General features: G+C 39.9%; 1 protein-coding gene across 1 annotated transcript; it reads right to left on the bottom strand.

Annotated features, from left to right (window-relative positions):
* Positions 1-1,605: 1,605 nt before the first annotated feature.
* On the bottom strand, positions 1,606-19,325 carry LOC124291061. Its single transcript, XM_046727963.1, has 10 exons — positions 19,128-19,325; positions 17,459-18,639; positions 16,182-16,320; positions 15,512-15,574; positions 14,461-14,644; positions 13,020-13,226; positions 6,998-7,027; positions 6,072-6,203; positions 2,996-3,122; positions 1,606-1,660 (listed from the first exon to the last, which is right to left on the bottom strand). Exons 3-10 carry the CDS (start codon positions 16,182-16,184, stop codon positions 1,606-1,608), a joined length of 801 nt encoding a protein of 266 aa, XP_046583919.1. The 5' UTR covers positions 16,185-16,320; positions 17,459-18,639; positions 19,128-19,325.
* Positions 19,326-25,705: the final 6,380 nt, after the last annotated feature.

Here is a 25,705-nt window from a genome sequence, read left to right on the forward strand (position 1 = left end):
GTGCCCTGTTAGAACAATAATATGATGCCACTAGATGTATATATAAGACTGTACAAAGTGTACCGAACTGATTCATAAGCTCGGGCAGTAAACTTGACCTTCATTTGATAAGTTCATCTGAAAAAGTAAAACTTTCATATTACCTTGACAACAGACCCTGTAAATCATATCATTCCTAGATTTATCTGTAGGGAGAACCAGAACACCGGAAATCCCGGTCATCTGGAGGTCACCTACAGTCATACCATTTCCTTCTATATTGACCATAACTTATATTCAGACCTCTTGAACCAGAACACCGGAAATCCAGGTCATCTGGAGGTCACCTACAGTCATACCATTTCCATCTATATTGACCATAAATTATATTCAGACCTCTTGAACTGGAACAGTGGAAATCCCGGTCATCTGGAGGTCACCTACAGTCATACCATTTCCTTCTATATTGACCAATAAATTATATTCAAAACTACTGAACCAGAGCAGTGGAAATCCCGGTCCTCTGGTGGTCACCTACAGTCATACCATTTCCTTCTATATTATAATAACTTATACTCAGACCTCTTGCATCTAAGAGTGGAAATCCCCCAAATTAATTTTATGACCTTTATTTGGTCATGTTACCTTCACTATCATTTCAAAAGTTCCCTTTGGTCAGTAATGCATCTTTTGTGTGTAAACTTGAATCAGGGCCAACGTTTGTTTGTTTGTTGTTTTATATGTTGCACTCATCAATATTCCAAGTATATGGCAGCGGCCATCAAACTTGGTGACCTGGCTGATTGCACGGCATTGCTCATAATATCAGGCACTGGTTGTGTTTTCTAGATTCTAAACAAGACTTCAAGGAATGTTGACGAGTGGCGTTAAACAACAAAGTTTCCAGGATCATCCTCTGTCAGTGTTAATCATAATGTCTTTCACTAAGGGAATGTGTGAAATGACAAGAGGATATCATCATCATTATTGCTGTCCAGCATTGGGTTCTGAATCTTGTCTATGTTGCTGGCCAGTTTCTTAACATGGTAACATACAGTTGCTCTGATTGCATCCAGAAAAACTCCATGTTGATTCCTGACCTCCAATTCAAACTCATTACATTGTTGACAAGCATCCTCCTCAAGAGGACACAAACCCATCATTGCCTTCACAATCGACAACGTAAACAAACTACCACCCTTCTCTCTGTTGTATGATGATTTTTCTTTGCATTTGGAAGACGACCACTGGTATACCTTTCTCTCATCTCCCTTGTCCCCGCAGTCATCGCTGCTCTCTAGATTCCATAACCTGGGGATGTATGAGAGTGGCTCAGAATCATCCTTGGAGCAGCTGCCTAGTGACATGAAGTCCTCCCCGTGGTCGTCTGGAATCACGTCAACTCCTGCACTGTAGCAACAGTCAAGGATGATGATTATGCTTTCAACATGTAACTTTTTCAGCTCCTCTTTCAATTCCTTAGGAGTAATGTCATTTGTTCTGTCTCCCATCTTAACTTTTTTGTGTCTGTGTTATGTCCAGAATAGTAGAAATAGAACCTTGCATGGTCCTTGTCTTTCCCAGAACCTTTCTCGAAATATTTGAAAGCATCCATGAGTTTTGTTTTCATGTCATCCTTTTTGCAGGAGTTTCTGTCTGTACGACTTGGATGTTCTCTTTCCTATGGACAGACAAGACAATATTAGCACTCAGACATCCCTATAAAGCTCTTTTAGCCCAGGTAGACTTTGACAATTTGTTGTTCAGACTGGAGTGACAGTCCAAGGAATAAGGAAAACATATAGCTATGAAGAATGGTTCCTTACCTGAAGGGGCGATGGGGTGGCCTAGTGGTTAAAACGTTCACTCATTGTGCCTCCGACCAAGTGGTCCACTTACACTCATTGAATCTCTTAACAAGTAGGTGTTTTGTTGTTAGAGGAATGTGTGAATCAACGTGAACTTCTTACACAGTAGGGGTGTTAGGGTAGCACAGTGGTTAAAGCGATCACCCGGCACACCTGGGTTCGATTCCAATTATGGGTACATTGTGTGAAGCCCATTTCTGGTGTCCCCAGTGATGCTATTGCACAAATATTGCTAAAAGTGGCATAAAATCATACTCTTTCACTCCTTACCTGAAATGTTCTGGAATATGAGGCCAGAATATAAATTTTGTAAGAAGAATATGAACACATAGTTAACGTAATATCCTACTCATTCTAACCATACATACCTTCATATCAAACACTGAACGACAATCAATTGTTGTCCTATCACAAAGTAACTACAACTTGAAGAACCTTATGTCCCAGAGCAAACAAGGCATTCTGGGGTGATCGAAACTAAAGGAGACACTCTTAATGAAGTATTCTTACCACCATGTATATCCTTTACAGAGTTGGTAGTTGGGGAGAAATATTTCATTATTTAGGGGTATCATAAGCCATAAACCCAAAAATCATATAAAGGCTTATGTTATTGATCTGAAGATAAATTTGGTATCATGATCCAACAGATATGCAAATGAGGTCACCTAGCAGGAAAACCTTTCAAGCTGCACACATTAGTGGGATGCCAAATTGCTCAATTAAAGCCTAATGTTCATGACATGTTTAGATACAGGTTTCCCAGTTTGTTGCAAAACATGGCAACAAACATAGCTGCAAGGCATTTGGCACGATATAATATATGAGGAAGTTCACTCAAACATTGTACACATACATGCTCTACAAAGCTATATCTTTGAGCGAAAAGTCTTAAACACCTCTTTTATAAGAATGACATTATACATGTAATAGATTATTATCATTGTCTACCATATAATATATATTGAAACAATTTTTATTACTACTGTATATTTATGATACAGAAACACACTTGGCTAGAAATTCTATTTCTTGAAAAAAGTCATCCTAGTCACAGAAACAAGTGACTATTTGTTATGTCGCTCTAATATATACATCACATGTTTAACGACGGTATCACTGATGCATGATAAAAACAGTCCTCTCACCTGATGCCAATCACAGTTTCGTCCAATAATGTCTTCTCCATGTCCCGCACATCAGCAACAAACAGTTTGGCCACATTTTCTCTTTTGTCGTACCCAGCGACAAGTAATGCAAATGTATTCTGGTGACCTGTAAAAATTTCATAAATTACAGTAATAACTATGGTAATAACAAACTCAAAGGTACAGCTAATTTTAGTTTGTTTCGACTGTAATTCGTTATACCGTATATGACCGTCTATAGGCCGAATTTTAAGGACCAAAAATAGCAGTCTGTAGGCTCCACTCCACGAAGTAGCAAGATGGGTCAGGGACTCGTGGACCGAAATTCCCACCATCATGATTAAGAATTCGTTCTTGAAGTGTGGCATTTCAAATGCGATGGACGGATCCGAGGACGATGCTTTGTTCAAGGAATTTCTGGACTAAAACCGAAAAAAAAGAAGAAGAAGATGTGCTTATTTGTGACAATCTGGATGATTACTATGATGATACAACCAACGAATTAGCGTGGACGGAACTGGCTGGCGAGGACAGTGACACGGAATTTGATGGATTTACGGCCGATGACTTGTGGAAATCTCAGAACTCTCTTGCAGAAATGTCAGTGTTTATTGTTAGTGGACTATTTTTCTTATTGTCATATATATATAGATGAAATATGGACACTTAAATAATACATTTTGAAACAAAAGTTGACTTCAGTTTTTATTTACCGATGGTACTTTTTCTCTTGGGTTCACATTTCCATACTCACCGATTTCACAAAATGGCATCTCGTTGTTGATGCAAGCAATGATCGTCGGGATATAAAAAGGAACACAAACACATGTTGCCACAATACACCGGTAATCTTTATTATGTAATATTCTCACCAACACTTACGCTGATCGTTAAAAAAAGGTAAACACCAGTAATCTTTATTATGTAATATTCTCATAATGGTGTCTCGTCGTTGATGGAACATACTTACCGGGTACTTTGGTCTCTGTTGGCCATCGCGGGGGGGCGGCCTATCCATGAGAGATATGATTTTGACACTGATTTTGAGGGTCAAGTTTGGGGGTCGGCTTATCCATGGGGTCATCTTATAGACGGTCATATACGGTACACATTTTGACTATAATATATAGCTGGAGGCCACAACAAAATAACCCAGTTTGTCATATCCATCAGTCTGTTATATCCATCAGTTTGTTATATCCATCAGTTTGTTATATCGGTCAGTTTGGTATATCCATCATTATGTTATATCCATCAGTTTTTATATCCATCAGTCTGGTATATCGATCAGTTTGGTATATCCAACAGTCTGTTATATCCATCAGTTTGGTATATCCATCAGTTTGGTATATCCATCAGTCTGTTATATCCATCAGTTTGTTATATCCATCAGTTTGTTATATCGGTCAGTTTGGTATATCCATCATTATGTTATATCCATCAGTTTTTATATCCATCAGTCTGGTATATCGATCAGTTTGGTATATCCAACAGTCTGTTATATCCATCAGTTTGGTATATCCATCAGTTTGGTATATCCATCAGTCTGTTATATCCATCAGTTTGGTATATCCATCAGTTTGGTATATCCATCAGTCTGGTATATCCATCAGTCTGGTATATCCATCAGTTTGCTATAACCATCAGTTTGCTATATCCATCAGTTTGGTATATCCATCAGTTTGGTATATCCATCAGTCTGGTATATCGATCAGTCTGGTATATCCTTCAGTCTGGTATATCCATCAGTTTGCTATATCCATCAGTTTGCTATAACCATCAGTTTGCTATAACCATCAATTTGCTATATCCATCAGTTTGGTATATCCATCAGTTTGCTATAACCATCAGTTTGCTATATCCATCAGTTTGGTATATCTGTCAGTTTGGTATATCCATCAGTTTGCTATAACCATCAGTTTGGTATAACCATCAGTTTGGTATATCCATCAGTTTGGTATATCCATCAGTCCTTTATATCCATCAGTTTGCTATATCCATCAGTTTGCTATAACCATCAGTTTGCTATAACCATCAGTTTGCTATATCCATCAGTTTGGTATATACATCAGTTTGCTATAACCATCAGTTTGCTATATCCATCAGTCTGTTATATCCATCAGTTTGCTATATCTATCAGTTTGGTATATCCATCAGTCAGTTTGTTATATCCATCAGTTTGCTATATCCATCAGTTTGGTATATCCATCAGTTTGGTATATCCATCAGTCTGTTATATCCATCAGTTTGCTATATCTATCAGTTTGGTATATCCATCAGTCTGTTATATCCATCAGTTTGCTATATCCATCAGTTTGCTATATCCATCAGTTTGGTATATCCATCAGTTTGCTATAACCATCAGTTTGGTATATCCATCAGTCTGTTATATCCATCAGTTTGCTATATCTATCAGTTTGGTATATCCATCAGTCTGTTATATCCATCAGTTTGCTATATCCATCAGTTTGCTATAACCATCAGTTTGCTATAACCATCAGTTTGGTATATCCATCAGTTTGCTATATCCATCAGTTTGCTATATCCATCAGTTTGCTATATCCATCAGTTTGGTATATCCATCAGTCTGCTATATCCATCAGTTTGGTATATCCATCAGTTTTTATATCCATCAGTCTGGTATATCCATCAGTCTGGTATATCCATCAGTTTGGTATATCCATCAGTTTGCTATAACCATCAGTTTGCTATAACCATCAGTTTGGTATATCCATCAGTTTGGTATATCCATCAGTCTGGTATATCCATCAGTCTGGTATATCCATCAGTTTGCTATATCCATCAGTTTGCTATATCCACCATGGCGGGGGACACCAGACACAGGCTTCATACATTGTACCCATGTGGGGAATCGAACCCGGGTCTTCAGCGTGACAAGTGGACGCTTTAACCACTAGGCTACCCCAATGCCCCTGACATTAAGAACTCACAGTACTGACCAGTTCAAGGTCAAGAGTTAACACTGAAATATATATTCATAAAAGATGAATGACAATACGCTAGGAATACACAAATGCCATTTAGAAAGTGGTCAAATGCCATTGTTACATCTCACCTATAGGAGAGAAGCATGGGCCGTGGTTGGGGCAGTCAAGCTGATTGTGTCGTCCCTCCTGCAAGCACTGGATACAAAACACAGCACACTCATCCTTGCATGAACCAGACAGAGGCAGAGGCTTCAATTTCGCTGAAGAAAACAGGACACATATAATTACAATAACATTCTGTGTTCATCCTTCACTTGTTTTAGTGAGAGGGTTGCTAGCACGTTACACTGCAAATGAGACTCTCATGGGTATTTGTGAAAAGAATGAAGTTAAACTACCTTCTAAACAACAATTTGTATTTACGTTTGATCTAGCTAAGGAACCAAACTTTGATTGACATATTTTAGTTGGGACAACACTACTGTTTGTTGACGATATATGTGAACATTTAGAAAATAAAACTGTCAATGTCTTCTAAATGTAGCTCTCAAAAGGAGCTGAGGAACACTGATTTTTTCATAATCATCATGAATGTTTTATGACAGATCAAAGTCATATTATAAAATCAGGTGTCCTGTAATTCTTTTGTGTAGTACTACTACTGGTATGAACGTAGTAACATAATCGTGTGCAGCCAAAACAAATCACATTTTTCTCTATTACTGACTGAGTTTGGTTTTACACAGGTGTTAGCAAAATTCCAGCAACATCATGGCGGGGGACACCAGAAATGGGCTTCACACATTGTTTTTCTCTATTACCTCTCGTGAGCTTTTCAAGGCTTCTGAACTTTTCATTAAAAGTAAATGACATATTGTAATGAAACTCGTACGTGCGCAACATTGAAAACAATATACATTATCTGGTAGTGTTTAAAGCCTGCTAATCAACTCTGAAGTAACATTCTCATTTCTTCTTTGGCATCCCAAGAATTATCTTTAGGTGTGTTTTGTGAAGTTTAGACAAGACTTTAGGTTGAAGTATATGATCTTACATGCTGGATTTGTCTTGCATTTGTGACATTCTGAAATACAAAATAATAGTACTGGTATGCATACAATGACAATGATAGTACAAATATGTATGGGTCAGTACTGGTATCAATACAATGACAGCATTGACATGTGTACAATGATAGTACTGGTATGTACGTGTCAGTACTGGTATGAATACAATGACAGTACTGATATGTGTACAATGATAGTACTGGAAATGTAATTTTCTGAATAAAATTGATATTTTATACTTATCCTGACTCATGCTTATTGCTTGTCTCCCTTTCCTTCCGAATGCTAGTGGAACACTTGAATCCCCTTTTTGAAGCTCCCTTAAAATAAGCGGACGTAAAATCAGTTACCAGGAGTCATCTCCCTTCACAGGTTTTGGCGGGAAACGGTGCACCCGTCTCCCATGCTCCTCACTCTCTCCATATTTTACAGCCCGACACACTGATTTACTGGGAAATCCAGAGTGCCATGAGGGGAGGTTGGGAGGGCTCACCTCATGAGTCAGGATAAGTATAAAATATCCATTTTATTCAGAAAATTACATATTTTTCCTTATCCTGACTCATGCTTATTGCTTGTAGAATCCGACGGAATTGGTGGTGGGTCAAGCCACTTCTGGATTCCTTAGTGATGAATTTACGTCCTATTTAACCCCCATGGGAACTTTTAATGGCACTGCTGCTGCTGTTGATCCATATGTCGAATTTTATCTGGTAAATTGTGGGGACCACAATATATCAAACTCTTCTTTAACCGTACATGTGGATTTCAATAACTCCAACTCTTGATGTTCATATCAAGTGGAGCAGTAACCCTATCCTTGTACAAATAATTCCTTACAAGTACAGGGTCCAATATTCATGCTAGTCTGTTCTAGACGAGTACATGGAGTACGAGCTTTGCATGACATGCGGTAAAAGGGCGAGATACATCTCAGCGCCTTTGCGGGACCGTCAGCTGTTGTGCTACAACCAGAGGCCCAAACTGGTGGATACCGGAGACGCCCTCGGTAGCGATGTCTCTGAGGTAGTGGTTAGCAAACACTGTCTCCGATTTCCAAAAACACCCTTCCATGATCGTGGATATTAAGCAGTTTCCATGTAGAGCGAGTGTAGATGCCAATGCTCTAACTTCGTGCGGGTTGGAGGCTCGTGGAGGCTCAAGTCCTGCTGCCTTGTAGGCTCGTAGTATGATTGCTCTCATCCAAACTGATATCTTAGTACGTGAGATAAGTCTTGTATATCCTGTGGACCAAGGATTGTAGATAATGCTGGGATGTGGAATTGTCTGTCCGGTTGACCTGGCAGTTGATTCTTAGCTATGAAATCCCATCTCAATCCTAGATGAACTATGTTGCGACGTGTGTCAAAACGTATTTGTTCGAAGTCCAGAGCATGTATTTCTGACATCCGCGCCGCTGTTGCCAAGGCGATCAGAAATAGCGTTTTCTGTGTAAGAAATTCGTAAGAAGTTCTTTCTAGTGGTTCGTACGCATCACTGGTGAGATGTCGTAACACCACGTTGAGATCCCAAGCCGGCGCTTTAAATTTCCTTTGTTGGTCTTCCAGTTTAAAAGAGCGTAGCAAGGCCAGTAACTCTGGCACTGTCGTCAGTTTCATTCTTGTCTTCATAGTGATAACTGAGCTGAGAGTCGCTAGGTATGTAGATAATGTCGAACCTTTTAATCTCTTTATTTGTCTGAGATGACAAAGATATTCCGCCACTTGAGGATGTGTTGCTTTCACTGCTGTGAAACCTTTCCTCGATGCATATTTCTCAAAGCTTTGCCACTTGTCGTCATACAAGTTCACGAGTAGATCTGCGTAAAGCTAGTGTAACTGCTTTCGCTGCTCTGTCGGAGTATCCTCTTTTCGACAAGCAAGTCGCGTGATACGTTCCATACATGTAGGTGGAATGATCTGGGATATTTGTGAACTTGCTTGATGTGAGGATGAATTAGTAGGTTCGACCAAACTGGAAGTTGTATTGTTGGTTTTCCGAGTTCTTGTTAGAGAATGGGAAGCCACGTTCTTGCCGGCCAGTAAGGCGCGACCAAAATCAATTGTAGATTGTTTGTCTGCCTGATTTTCTGTAATACTTGTGGTATTAACGCTGGTGGCGGGAAGGACTAAACGCGTATGCGTTCCCTCTGCCAGCGTTAATACCACAGGTATTACAGAAAATCAGGCAGACGCGTACGCATTTAGTCCTTCCCATGGGATGCTTAGAGCGTCTGTCGCCCATGCTTGCGGATCGGGAATTGGAGAGACGAATGTTGCCAGTTGATTGTTGAATCTTGTGGCAAATAGGTCTACGAGTGGAGATCCTATCGTCTGTATGATGCATCTGAATGCTTGTGGATGTAACATCCATTCTGTTTGGGATGGTTGATGTGGTCGAGATAGAGCATCTGCTATTACATTCCTGGCTCCCGGAATGTGACATGCTTTCACATAAATGTTCAGATTGTCTATTATGTTGAATAGTTGAAAGCTGAGGTCTAGAAGATTCCAAGATCTTGTTGATCCTTGTTTGTTTACGTAGAACGCCACTGTTGAGTTGTCCGTATGGATCATCAATTTTGCATTTCTTAGTATGTTAGACCAATGTAGTAGGGCATTTACTACTGCTTTCATCTCTAGCATGTTGATATGCAGATTCATTTCTTGTTTCGACCATTTCCCGGCGGCCACTTCGTTGTCGAGGTGTGCTCCCCATCCTTGCAGTGATGCATCTACGTAGAGGTGGACGTTGCACTCCGGCTCTATTAAGTAATTTCCGCCGCAAACATTCGACTTCTGAGTCCACCATAGTAGGTATGGTTTTAGTCTGTCTGGTATTTTGAAGGGATCCAGACTGTGTAAGTGAGCGTTCACAAATCTCTGTAGTGGACGCAGTTGTAGTCTCCCTCTGTGCGTCATGTCTTGAGCTGACGTGAGGAGACCTTTAGCGACTTCTTTGGCGACTTCATCAATTTCTCCTGTAAAAATGGATGGTGCTGACCAAGGAGCTCTGTACAGTGTCTTGGTAAATTTCTCACTCCAAGTACAGGAAGCTAGTAGTCCTTGCCTTCTTGATAATGTTAAGCCTGCAGAAATGGATGATAGGTGTTCAGACATGAACTGATGATCCTTTTTCTGTGTAAGTAGAGCTGAATAAATCATTCGATCTTCCTCTGAAGTTGAATTCTTAAACTTCGAGATGAGGGTCTCATTGATAGCTCTTGACCTGGCTAGGCCGAAGAAGATTCGTCTGGTTACTGTGTCTAAATGTGCCAGCTTTTTATCTTCTATCTTGTAAGATTTCGTCCGAGTGTCGTTGATGATCTTATAATTCTCATCTATCTCTGGAGCCTTCATAAAGGGTTCCATATGGTGTAGAGAGAACTTCTTAGCGTTGAACGACGGAATACTCTGAGTCTGGTATTTAGTTGCCTTCTTGAAGGCTGTGCTGAGGTTGTCTGGAACGTTTAAGACAGGGTCGATAGGTGGCATCATGAGTGTGTCTATATCATCATTCACCATCAAGTACGATAGTGCTTCGTTGGTCTCCTTAGAGGGTGATGCGAGTTCCAAACCGTTGGCCATCCATGACTTGATTTCCGACTCGGAAAATATAATTCCGCCGTCATCTTCCTGCTCTGAGGATGGATGTCTTCTATTGTCGTCTGAACGAGGAGATCTGTAAAGTGATCTGTAAGACGATCTGTGTGGTGACCTGCGTGGTGATCTGTAAGGCGACCTGCGTGGTGAACCATACGTTCGTGAATGTGTTCGTGACTTCCTTCGTGGGGACCTGCGTGGAGATAGAGATGATCGTGTGCGCCTTCGCGCGAACCTGCATGTAGGTGAACGGCTTTGTCGAGGGTTGGAGTCTTGTGACGAATCTCTATGCCTTTGTGTGGGTGTTGATTCTCTTCTCCATGGTAACGAACCGTTACGTGCAGGTTCGTGACGAACGTCCGTATCTGACGTCGATGATGATCTACGTGGGTTCGGCGAACGTCTAGTCCTTCCGCCGAATGTAGTTGGTGCAGGTTCCACGTTGGTATGGCTGCCAGGTATTCGTGCGGACGCTGTAGTCGAGCTGGAATCTTCCTGTACGCTCTGCAGGACGTTGGTTCCCAACGGACGTGGTGTGCAGCTCAGTTGACCTTCACTCGGGTTCGTCGCAGCTCTCTCGCGTGCGAACCGTTGCTCCATCAGATCCAACATCTGTTGGGTAAATTGCTGCATAAAGGAGCCCGGTTTGAAGGTCTGCGTTGTCTGTTGTAATGACGATGCATCTGAGGCGGATGAGGCTTCTTCCGGCGTTGACCCTCTGTGCCGAACGTCTGCATTGAAAGGTTGTCCTGCGTGGTCACTGTAGAAGACGTCTTCGTCTTCTTCTTAGATGTGATCTCAGGGATGAGGATGGGTGGCTCATCATAGACATCTATTTCTTCCAGAGGGACGATCTCAGCTGAAAAAGACCTCGTTTTCTCGCGTTGCCCCATGTGGAGACTTCGGCGAAGTCTTAGTTGTAATGACTTCTTCCTCTGGGAAGATGATGCCCTAGTCTTCTTAGACTGCGATGAGGAATTATCAGATGTAGATGACCTCTTCCTCGAGCCAGCGTTGTCTATGGCGGCAACCTCCTCCGTAGACAACCCCGGTAGACCACTGGAATGGTGAATCTGCGCAGACACCAACTGCCGGTCCTCTGCAAGCTTAGCCGGTTTAGCCATGTCGTGTAAATCTCGTCTGGACCTGTCCTTTGCACGTCTAGACAGATAATATGAATATTTGTAAAATGCAATATCAGACAGGTGAAAACACAACTGACAACAAGAGTCAGATAAACATACGGGCTTGCAATTAGGACATAGGTTATGTGGATCAACAGCAGACAATCGATACCGACAAACAGAACAAGATTTCATCAATTGTAAACAATGTGAACAGTCACGTAAAAAAGTGATAAAACAGAATTAATTCCGTAGAAATTTGTAGGTAAACGTTAACTAAAGCCTTTAACAGCTGGAGAAGAAAGGCCTAAATAATAAAAGGATATAATGCCGTATAGGGGACCAGGTGCTCTCTCCAATTAGGAGAGAGTGAGGAGCATGGGAGACAGGTGGCGCCGTTTCCCGCCAAAACCTGTGAAGGGAGATGACTCCTGGTAAGTGATTTTACGTCCGCTTTTTTGGAGGGAGCTTCAAAAAGGGGATTCAAGTGTTCTACTAGCATTCGGAAGGAAAGGGAGACAAGCAATAAGCATGAGTCAGGATAAGGAAAAATTGTACGTGTCAGTACTGGTATGAATACAATGACAGTATTGAAAAATGTACAATGATAGTACAAGTATGTATGGGTCAGTACTGGTATGAATACAATGACAGTACTGATATGTGTACAATGATAGTACTGGTATGTAAGTGTCAGTACTGGTATGAATACAATGACAGTACTGAAATGTGTACAATGACAGTACAAGTAGGTACATGTCAGTGCTGGTATGGATACAATGACAGTACTGAAATGTGTACAATGACAGTACAAGTACGTACATGTCAGTACTGGAATGAATACAATGACAGTACTGAAATGTGTACAATGACAGTACAAGTACGTACATGTCAGTGCTGGTATGAATACAATGACAGTATTGAAATGCATATATTGATATTACTGGTATGAAATGGACAGTGAAATACTATATTCATAACATTCATCTAATTTATGATGGAAATTCCAATTCAAATCTGCTTTCAAAAAGTTATAGTATTGGTCCTGGTTATAGAAGAAAGTAAAAATTTAATGATTATAAAGTTGAAGTTTCTATGTAGAGCTAAAGTGCAGGAATTTGCTCAGCAGATTTTGAAACTATGAACTGTTTCAAGCTTTGTATTACACAGGATCTCATTTAGTATTCTACAAGTACATGACAACAGGTATAGGTGTGTACAAGACGATTAGAGCATTATAGACGACAGAGTCTACAGGGCGACGGAAGGACAACCCAACCTACTTTGACGTCTGCTTTGAGAACGCTGTCTGCTCTCCTTGTCAGCCAGTATCTCTCGATGCTTCTGTTTGCACTGTGTTGCAATGCTCTCATTGGCAACATATAAGTAGAACTTGTCCAGGTTCTGTGTGTAATTTGTGGACTTCTGGATGTTGGATATAGCATACATGGTAGCAGGTATCACCACATCTAGGTTGGCACAAAGGTCATCTGGAAATCAGACAACAGATTTGTGTGAACATAGAAACCAGCGACGCTATATGCTTATTAAGTTTGGGGGAAAAGAAGAGAAAATGTGTTGGAAATTAAAATACAAATGTCAGAATAAATTCATAATTTCTGGAAATCAAATTTAGTCTTGAAATCATGTTTGGCATTGTCTTCTTTTATGTGTATGCATGCGTGTGTGCGTGTGCAATGTGCCTGTATGTTTGTGTGTGTCTGAGTCTGTGTCTGAGTGTGTAACTCTACAGTGCTACCACAGGCAAGTATCTAATGTCATTTCTTCATGTCAGTGTCCAGTCACATGATACACTTTCAACAAACCCATGCCTAATAATAATAATAATTATGAATTTATAATGCACCTTTTCCATGTACAAGGCACATGTTCAAAACGCTAACACACAACCTGATCATCATTACCCCGGATAACCCAAGCTGCCTGTGAGGCGCTAGAAGGTTGATAGTCACATGACTTAACCCACCGGTACCCATTTTCTGCAGGATGAACAGTCACGTTTGACCAACTCACTTGCCTAAGGTGAGACCACATGTATCACATGCCTAACACAGGTTTATGACAGAAAATCACAAGCTATCTGTATAACACTTATGCAATAGGCAAATCCAATCTAATGACACCAAACTAACATTCCAGGGTCCGATCTCCATATTGGTACAAATAGTCTAATAATAGAAACAAATTCCTCACCCATCAACTCCGTCAATTACAATCTGAGTTGGAATGATCATGTCAATAACCTTGACCTTGATGTGTACAAATGTTTCATCTTCTAAAAGTAAACACTTCTTGAGACATCATGAACAAAAGTACATGTAGTCACTATTGTTTGATCTTGAGAGTGAATTCAACTGTCAGTATCAATTACATGTAGTTTCCCTATTCCCATTTGAGCATCCCCCATGCATACATTGCAGCAGTGACTGTCCAAAATCGGGATATTAAAAATTCCTTTTTATCATGGTCATTCAAAGGTATTTAAGAATTTAGATCAATAGTGTACTAACAGCATAGAAGACATTTTCTCTGGTGCTGTTGTCACTGTTGGAAAGCCATAATAATGACTTACAATTACCAGAATCCGAAATGTTAGTTCCATTTTTGGGAATATTTGCAAACTTTGGTCACAGACCCCTGGTGAAGAACTTATCTACCTTAGGGACCATAAGAATGGATTACTAAAAAGCAACAATTTCCTACCAGAGAACTTGACTGGAAATATGGTCTTTATCTTCTTGCTCGCTTCAACAAACTCGAGGCATCTGACCAGGGCACTGGCCACCTGTCTCCTGGTCACAGGGTGGTATTTACAGTGGACGACAAAGGGCAGCTGTTGATTTCCCTCCATCAGTGGCAACCACCTGGTCATGTTGTAGACATGTTCCTGTAAAAGACAAGGTGTTTATATGTACCATATTCACTGAGCCATGGCCGCTTATTTCGCATAAGCAGGGAAAGAAACCTTTCAAATTTTCTCACTAGACCACAGAACCAGTGAGTGGACAATTAGAGGTCCTGTCTGTATTTCACTGGTCCAAAATAACATTCGTAGATTTACTTAACTATCAATACAAACTTCACTGGCCACTAGGACCACTGCAAACTTATCATTTTGTGGTCCTGATGAATTTTTACTAGCCAGGGACCACAGGACCAGCGTAAATTTCTCACACTGCATAAGTATGCTTAATAAAACTACACAATGTTGAGTGAGTGAGTTGGGTTTTACGCCGCTATTAGCAATATTCCAGCAATATCACGGTGGGGGGACACCAGAAATGGGCATCACACAATACACAATGTTGAATTAAGTTTGATTTATGAATTTGGGTATAACTAACATATTTTCATAATGAAGTCATCCTCCATATTACTAACCCAGCGGGACCATATTGTAACTCCCAAGATATCTGGATATTTGACACAGCAAGGCAAGGATAGCCAAACATTGTTTTTCCACAGCAATGAAGTGTGTTTAAATGTGGGTCAGGTACACATTATAAGAGTAGAAGACTTAATTCCCAGGGATGAGAGTAGGTATAAGTGAAAAAAGAGGAAAATGAGGTGGGGGTCACAGGTTTAGACGATTCACAAGAATGATCCCAGCACAATCCATGGAAAATTCTCATCGCTGAATTCCTCAAATACAGTAAACAAGTTATCACTTCACTTCACATGAAAGAAAGTTTTTCAACCACTGTCTTACCTTTAGGGATTCAACTAATGGATGTTTTACACTTTGGGTACTTACTGAATTCCTTAAGACGACTGGTTTCAATAACCTCTCCAATCTTCTCAAACAGAGGATGTGTTCCTGAAAGAAACTGAATGAGGTGAGGTGAGGTGAAATTGGGTTTAACGTTGTTCTTGAGAATATTTAGCTCATATGACCACGTGCATGCTTATGTATGTGTATGTGCGGCGATTTGTACTAGCCCAGACTTAAGCTGGTTTTATAGTGCTAGCCCACTGAGATACCATGCCGCAGTGAAGCATGAATACCCCACTCAGACACATTATACTGACTCCGAGGCGACCAGTCCTTGTTGTACCCATTAATACCAAGCACCAGGCAGGGACCAACAAGTACCATATATTAACGTCTTTTGGTATGACGCGGTCGGGGATCGAACCCATGACCTTCCACTCTCGGGGCGGACACTCTAACCACTACACCACAGGGGCGGTGCGAAAATGAATGAGATTGGAGCTGAAAGGGGGGATAAGTATAGAGTTTTACAGCTGAAAGGGGATGACAGTGGTGTTGTTGTGAATGTTTTATCAATTATGAGCCACATGACCACAACTCAATCTAACATGGTAATAATGTCAACTACAGGAGGACCCACCCTGCTATATCTGCAATATATGTCACACCATAACTGGAAACTGGAAATATATGAAAAACTTAAAGCATTTACCATTATCAATGTTGTGCTTATTCCACAAGCAGATGATGACACCAGAGGAGCAGACCTTGTTGAAGTCAGCTATATCCTGGGGTACAAACTTCAGACCTATTTTCTTCTTTTCTGGCCTTTTACGATCAGCTGGATCACCCTTAAACCAATGACACCAGAGAAAGTACCAATCGTTCTGCAGGCAAGCAGGTTTAATTCTAGCTTCTGTACAAAGTGCCACGAGGTATGCACTTGAACTGAGTATCACATCTGTGTTTGAACACCTCATGTTTAGATAGGTACCTATCAAATTGGAAATACAGACTAAAAGGCTGTTATCATTATATTCATCAAACCTCCAAAAATGAGGGGTTTATTATGGGTGTCATTATCATAATAATTATTATAATATAATCGGGTCTCGTCTAGACAATCCAGTGATCAACCACATGAGCATCAATTTGTGCAAATGGGATAAGATGACAAGCATGGGTTGCTGAAGACTAATTCTAACCCAGATGTTCATGGGTCTCATGAACCCTTGACAACCTTGAAATTGGGATGAACAAGTAGAAGGCAGAGAAGATGGTCAAGTTTTCTTGTCCTCCTCAATAGTGACCTATTTCATTGCCTATCAAACTTAACTTGTTTTTACACATAAAATGGATTCCATGACAATTTTTTCAAATGCATCAATATATGTTTATTGTTGTGATGACTTAATTGTAACATATGTAATATTTTGGGGATTACATACTCTCAGTAAAGACAGATTCTAGTACTTTTGGGAGGTTGAGTCCCATCCAGGGTTTAAACAGCATCAAATCACCCACACACAAAGTCAATGATCTAACCCACTCAGACACCATAGCTTCCACAAGATGGAAATCTGACAACTGGAAGATTAGATCAGGAACAATGCGTAGCACTCTAACAAGTGTAAACTGGTGTGGCTCCCATGGCATAAACCTATGAATACACAATGACTCAACTCTTGAACAGACTTGACTCATCGATATCAGTAGAGTGAAAGTGATCTGCAACTAGCTGAATTCAAAACTAACATATTCAGGAGTGAGTGAGTTTAGTTTTACGCCACTTTTAGCAATATTCCACCAACATCATTGCGGGGGACACCAGAAATTGGGCCTCACACATTGTACCCATGTCGGGAATCGAACCCGGGTCTTCGGGGTGATGAGCCAACGCTTTAACCACAAGGCTATCCCACATATTCAGTAAGTCAGAACCCTTTTGAGTTGATTTTTCTGGAAGCAGCTCATTCCTTGTAATAATACCTTTCCTTGACCTTGTTTCAGAAGGTGGTGACTCAGGATTCTTCCCATGCTGACTTTCATCATGTGACATTGGACTGGCTTTAGTTCCATCACCTTGTTCTGTGGAGCCAGGTAATGGAGGGAGGGTCAAGTTGGACACAGGCTTCTCACACCCTGCCATAGAGGAAGATGGATTACATGCAGGTTGAAGGTCACTTTGAGGATGCTGTGTCAGTCTTGCTTGCTGCTCCACTGGCTGTAGCTTCAAGGCTTCCCAACAGGTCATGCAATACGGAGCACACTCAGCTACACATTTCCGACGACACAGCTGCTTACAATCATGTTTGCTGACTGTAAATGCTGTCTGTTTCCCGTCATCAGCTCCACTGCCAAATAATTCATCTGAGTTGATAGGTTCATAGACGTCTGGAGGAACAGTGGCGAGTCTGCACTTGTTGCAGTTGCTGTCCTTAATCCCAGGGTTCATTGCTGATGAATTCCCAGCAATTTCAGAACAATCTAAAGGACTCTTTGTTAATGATTTCCTGGTAGTTTCAGAACAATCTACAGGACTCTTTGTTAATGATTTCCTGGTAGTTTCAGAACAATCTAAAGGACTCTTTGTTAATGATTTCCTGGTAGTATCAGAACAATCTGAAAGTCTCTTTGATTCCCTATCCAGGAAGTCCTTGAAACAACAGCTGCATTGTCCATTCTGTTCTTTTCGGCCATAAAATTCACAGTTTGGTGTTGTACATAATTGTTGACCCTTCTCAACTGAAGACCTCCTAATTACTGACCGATCCATAATCTGACTAGCACTAAAACATCTCCTGCAGAAACCTTGCAACTTTCTATAACCAGACTCCTTGCAACCAGTTGCAACACACGTCTTGAAAGTGGCCACCTTCCCTTCACTATCAACCTGACTTAAGTAGCACTGAAGACAAAGCCCACTCACACTGGTACTTGGGTTACCACAGCCCAAAGTCAAGCACACAGGGTCAGGTCTCACGTTCAAACCTTCAAGCTTTGTGAAAACTTTATTGACAGTGACTTCTGACAATTGTTGATGACATGTTTGACATCTTCCATTATACCCTGGTATGCCTACACCATGACATCCTGTAACAGTGCATTTTGGGTGGTCCTCCATATTTATCACAATGACAGTTATGTCATTGTGATTTCTGTGTGTCTATCTGGAATAAAGAAAAAAATTCTATAATTATATTTAACAGCAACAGTTTTATCATCAATACTGGTCTCATAAAATCTGAACATTTTACACTGGTTGCATTATTCAGAAATGTGGTTCAACTTTATTATGTGTAATGTCATAACAGAATTATTATTTGACCCTTTCCTGGGGTAACATTTGGATGAATCAGTATATGCAAGTCCACAGTTATTGTGGTCACATCTATTTAAGAGGGTCATGATCCCCTCCATTCTCTTCCCACAGAGGCTACCTGTCATCACAGGGGCTTGTAACGCTAAAAACTGCATATACTATATATAGTACTAAGACCCCGTCAGTGACAGTATATGCCTTGATGGCAGTTTTTAGCGTTACAAGCCCCTGTGCTTGTCATATCTTAATTCCTACGAAGATATGACAAGTAACCTCCGTGGGAAGAGAATGGATCCCCTCAGTAATACTAAAAAAATATATAAGTATAAATCATACACCGGCATCATTAAGAGGCATTACGAGACAGAACGTCAGTCGACAGGTGACACATGGGCGGCACGAAACGGTGTATTTGCAGTTTGTGATCGAAAACTGGACAGGCATATTCTTTAGTCATAATATTTGTCTTAATGACACTGCCAGTGCCTACATAAACACTGCACTACATGTGATGACAAATTGGTTACAGTGTTTATTAAACTAATCGCCAATCGAAATATCTAAAGCTATTCATCCAAACTTCTCGATAGGTGCCGTTTCAAAGGGTTATAGCTAAAACGGCACCACAGCAGAACGGCACCAAATTTGTGTGGCGAAAACGGCACCATATTGGCGAAAACGGCTACTGATGTCTGGGCGAAAACGGCACCATATATAAATCAAAGTATGACGTTGACTCATGTTTTATTTCATTTCATTATAACATTAGCAAGATCTTATTATATTTTTAAATTTACTTTACACCACCCAATTTTAATCAATGTTCATGTGTCACAACATGTGGCATTTGAATTCTTTTGTCTTTTTCATAAGCAATAAATATACAATTTCAAAACTCCATGTTATATTGTAAAACTAGATATTTTAATATATATGTCTAATAAAAATGGTAAAATATGAAAAATGAAACATCATTAAGCTTGCATAATATATATTATGTATATTCAGAAAAATTATTATGTTATGTATACCCAAAAAAGAAAAAAAATCCCCATAAAACGAAAAACTAACAAACAATGGTTGTTGTTATTTGCTTTATTTAACGTCGCACGCTTAACTAAGGTATTTCGGCGACGGTAAACAATGGGTACATTTGTGCGTTTTAAGAACAATTTCATTTTGACACTGAGTTTGACACTGGGCGATTTCAGTTGAGTAAATGTACTTAAAACATCAAAGGTTGCGATGTTTTCACGCTAAATTGGGATGCCCTTTCCAATCACTGTCGGCACAGTAGATGTATTTACTATCTAAACATTCTGCAATCCGATTGTCAGCTATGGGATGCCCAATTCCAATCACTGTCCAATCAACTCCATTATATTGTTCAAATAGCTGGATACATAATTGAAATAAGTTTGAAGTAGTTTCACATCGTGCACCCGTTTCAAAACGTCCGGGTTCTGTCCAAGGGACCAAACTCTTGAAGGACTACGTAGATGTAACGATTGAAGACCACTAACAATATTTTGGGTGATCTGAGGCTGATTAATCATTACGTGAATTCTGGCTCACATCATCGTCAGAGATACAAAAACAGAAAATAACCGTGTTCATATATAATTACTTCATTTGTCAACAAGTAAACTAGTAATATATTCTATGCCTTGAGTATGGAAATCCACAATGTGTTTCATTAGGACAAACGGAAATTCATAATCAGGCAAATGTTATATTTAAATCCACTACCAGGGGGTCCTGGGTGATGTTGTACAAAACATCCTTAGCGCTAAGTCTATGTAAAGGTATGGGAGTTACGGTCACCTTAGCGCTAAGATCGCTTTGTACAATCAGCGGGCCCTAGCAAGCTGAGGATCGTAATTCTACACATCCACGTCACCTTTAACCCATTGACCACCAGGTCATCCGTAATCGGTTTGTAATCACCAGTGCATAAGTCTTACTCTGACCAAAATACTTCCTCGTGAACATTGTTCGTTTATATGGTTTTAAGAAAAGTTAATTCCACCATTTCTAAGTATGATCTTATGCATTAGAAAGACACACATCTTAAAGTGTAGATACGTGTAGTTGTTTTTAAAAACAACAGCAAAAGTTTATTTGATTGAACTACATTTTCTGGGGAACTACATGGGAGGCGAACACACTCAAATTCATTCGTGACCAACTCGTGTTATTCCGGGACAAGCCGAATCATTCGTCACCACTCGCCCCTTTCCGTAAACGCTATTCGGCTTGTCCCGGAATAACACGAGTTGGTCACGAATGAAGCCGAATAGCGGTTACGGACTCAAATTAAGCACCGAACATCACGCGCAGAAATTAATTGATCCGCCTGTAAAATCATTGTAAAACCCCTTCACAACTTGGCTTTTATCTTTGACTTTCAAGTGTGTCATATCTGTGTAGCGCTTTGCCCAGGATGCTTTGAAGTTGGACTTTCTCTTCAAAGCATTCTGGGCAAAGTGCTAAGTAGATGTGACACATTTTACTTTCAGAGTGCCTATAGTTTTGTGTTCATAAACTACAAATCTCCAATCTTTCACTTTAAACAATATTAATGTCGAAGGCTCGTGTAGGAGTCAGTTATGATACAGTTTTTGTTGTAATTGAATTGAATAATTTACTCATAGAAACGAATAAGGGAACACATGAAAGTACTCGCAGTGCAATACATACCTTGTGAAGAAATCTGGAAAAGAACATAGGAACACTTGCACTTTCATGTGTTCCCTTATTCGTTTCCATTAGTATGTATTTAAATACATGGGGGATTTGAGGGAGGGAGAGAGGGGAGAGAGAGCAAGGGGGGAGCATGTAAGTATGTATGACACACACGTACGCACGCACACACACGCACGCACGCCTCATTATCTGAATACTATCCGCTTATTCCCGGATTGCTCCAGTTATCTGCATGCTATGTTGTATCTATTACCTTTTCTTGTTAATGTTAATGAGCTGCTTATTACAACACATTATGCGCTCATCACATGGTTGTAGTCAGTTCAGAGGAATAATCTACTTCGCAACGCCGCTCCAGGCCATAAATCACAGTTTTCCTGAAGGTGTACAATTTCTAAGTAAATTCGTGGTGTTTGTTCTTTGTGACGGGTTCAGTTGTCGCATCTGTGCCTTCCAGCAAGCCGTTGTGGCATAATGTCACGGCCTACTGCCGTTCATCCGTTAAATGTCACACAATGACCTTTACCACATAAATCAGCTGGACATCGGACAGTTAAGTTATTACACGATTTCGGTCAAATATCTCACGTTCACAAAAGATTATCTTTTGAGCTTCAACTTTTCATTCATCATTTAACAAGACTTCCATTCAGTGAGTGAACGAATTTAAGTAGAAACCCTTATAGATGTGTTAAAGTGGCTTTGAATTTCTTCATGTTAATCAATCGGTATCCCTGTTGCGTTCCAGGCTTGATGACTTGGTTGACACATGTCATCGTATCCCAATGGCGTAGATCGGTGATCATGCTGTTGATCCCTGGATTGTCTGGTCCAGACCCGAGTATTTACAGACCGCCGCCATATAGCTGGAATATTGCTGAGTGCGGCGTAAAACTAAAGCCATTGACTCACTCACTCCCAGTTGCGTTCTCTACAAAGATGCGGAAGGTCGCGGGTTCGATCCCCGACCGCGTCATACCAAAAGACGTTAAAATATGGTACTTGTTGGTCCCTGCCTGGGCGCTCGGTTTAAATGGGTACAACAAGGACTGGTCGTCTCGGAGTCAGTATAATGTGTCTGCGTGGGGTATTCATGCTTCACTGCGGCATGGTATCTCAGTGGGCTAGCACAATAAAACCAGCTTAAGTCTGGGCTAGTACAAGCAGCCGCACATACACATACACACGCATGCACGTCGTCGTATGAGCGTAATATTCTCAAGCACGACGTTAAACCCAATTTCACCTCACCTCTACAAAGATAATATATACTTAATTCCTGCATTACAAGCACCACTTATCTTGATCTAGGATCATTCCTATGTTTGTAATTAAATGTATCCAGGTCTTGACCCCGTACAAGATTTACGTCATCAAATATATTTGCTGTGTTTAAATCATAAATCAAAAGCATTTTTAACTTTCAGGTAAAATTCATGTTTATCAATACTCTGGCCACATACATTTGTTTTGATAATAATTTCACTGTCTGTTTCTAATTTAAGTATTATGTAATTTCAATTATCGTTGTCTTTGATCTCTTCTAATATTTGGAATTCGAAATTAACTTGGAACAATACAGCTCCTCCTCTTGACTGGCTAATACAAGAGCTAAAAGAATATCCTAAGATCCCCATGCTACTAATATGTGACGTTTTTGTAGATAACAATTTCTTTTTATTCTTTATACGACGTTTCAGAGCTAATTTTTGCTCTTTCATTCACCTGATCCATAAAAACGTGTCATGTATTCATGTTCGTCCAACTTCTAAATGCCTTTCAAAACCTTCATCCCTATTCTAATCCAATTTTCTGTTCTAATCCGTTGGTATTCACTACATATTTTGTGTTTTCTCGTTTAAGGTATTCGAACACATCTCTTCTGTCTTTTCATTTAACCCTTGAAATTTGGCTGAAAATACTTTAATATTATAGATGATATAACAATAAACTGTATGTCCTCATGATGTGTTTTTCCATGGATTGACGATGTTTAAACTGTTGTGCCTGTCCCCGTCTTGTGAGAGGAGGGGCGGTGAGGTAGCCTAGTGGTTAAAACGTTCGCTCATCACACCGAAGACCAGAGTTCGATTTCCCACCTGGGTTTGTTGTTTGAACATATTTTTATTCAATGTTGAAAGGGATTGGACACAAGTTATGTAGCTTATTACAGCCCGCTCCCATCTGAAACATGAACAATGATGAATGGACATATTATCATTAAGACATATCATCCATTAATCGAAGCGCTTACTTCGTACAATGTATATGGGTACAATGCGTGAAGCCCATTTCAAGCAACTTGTGTCTCCCGCCGTGATACTGCTGGAATATTGCTAAAAGCTAAACTCACTCACCTGAGAACGTTCTGAAGTGTGACTAATATAAGTTATTCTATATGAAAGTATTAAATATTGCTTGTAATAAAGAATTCCGTCATTTACCTCCTTGAAGTAGTACGTAGCCAGCCAAGTCGTGCACGGATATAATACTAATCCAAATGACGTTAGACCTCAACTCAACCCTTCTACAAATGACGTTAAACCTCAACTCAACCCCTCTACAAATGGCGTTAGACCTCAACTCAACCCCTCTACAAATGAATTTCATATGCACAACATACCATATTGTGTCATTATCTTTTTAAAAAGGTGAGTCATAATGTTTTACGCATTTTAGCAATATTCCAGCAAATATCACAGCCGGAAACATTAAGCTAATACGCTTCACGTATTGCAACCATGAGGGGAAACGAACCCAGATCTTTGCCCACTCGGCTACCACAGCATCCCCGTTTAAATAATGGTGTTATAAAATTATTTGTTTACCTAGCATTAAGGTTCAAAGAGACAGTATAGGTGCAACTCATTTACGTAGTCAGGCAAGTGTTTAAACTGTAATACTGCCCCAACCGCCTCTGCTAGATTGTATCTTCTACAGTTTGTTTACACACTTAGGCATGTTTATTGTTTCGGCTGTAAATCTACTTCAAAGGCTGGGTGTCTATCTTGTCTGCGATTGCCATTAATGGTATGGTGCCAGATATGTCCGTTAACAGTATTTGCACATTTGCCGTATATATACCAAGATTTGCTTCTTGCATATCTCAATCCATATACACTAGTGGTGGTCCGATTAATTGAAATAATCGAAGATTGGTCGCAGTGACCAAACGACCAAGCAATCGATCACATTTTCTCATAATCGAACAGAAACGATTTTGGAACTACTGTTTTAGTCTTTGAAATACTTGACAATGGAACATATCTTAGAAGTTGTCAGGGCCTGAAAACATGTTTATTTCTTAGAAAACTCACTCCACTAACTGAAAAGTCATGACTAAATATTTCTCTAAGACTCCAGGACGTTTATGTTCATGATATATTAGTCATCACTTTAATGTAGCAAGTAGCAACATGTTATACTTTTCTGCAGTAACAACCTGGATAGGAAAATCTGAAAAATGATGATTGTTCGTTGGTAATGAAGCAATCATCAATTGTGAGATTTCAACCAATTCCCAACACTAATATACACTGTGAACTGTTTCAGAAGGTACACACACACAAGACACGTATAGATCTAAACATGTTTAGGAATGTGTTAATATCCTAAACGACATACGCATTTGGTATTTTCTTTCTTAAACGTTTAGGGTCTAAACAGACGCGATGGGCTGTAGTCCTGCAGCCTAAACAGCACTAAACATGTTCACAACAAAATAATCCATCACCAGAATCTAAACATGTTTACAACAAAATAATCCATCACCAGAATCTAAACATGTTTACAACAAAATAATGCATCACCAGAATCTAAACATGTTTACAACAAAATAATGCATCACCAGAATCTAAACATGTTTACAACAAAATAATCCATCACCAGAATCTAAACATGTTCACAACAAAATAATGCATCACCAGAATCTAAACATGTTTACAACAAAATAACCCCATCAGCAGAATCTAAACATGTTCACAACAAAATAATGCATCAGCAGAATCTAAACATGTTTACAACAAAATAACCCCATCAGCAGAATCTAAACATGTTTACAACAAAATAATCCATCACAAGAATCTAAACATGTTTACAACAAAATAATGCATCATCAGAATCTAAACATGCTTACAACAAAATAATACATCATCAGAATCTAAACATGTTTACAACAAAATAATCCATCCCCTGAATCTAAACATGCT

Source organism: Haliotis rubra, unplaced genomic scaffold (genome assembly GCF_003918875.1).
Source record: "Haliotis rubra isolate DU_JTF1 unplaced genomic scaffold, ASM391887v1 Scf480, whole genome shotgun sequence".
Lineage (NCBI taxonomy): Eukaryota > Metazoa > Mollusca > Gastropoda > Lepetellida > Haliotidae > Haliotis > Haliotis rubra.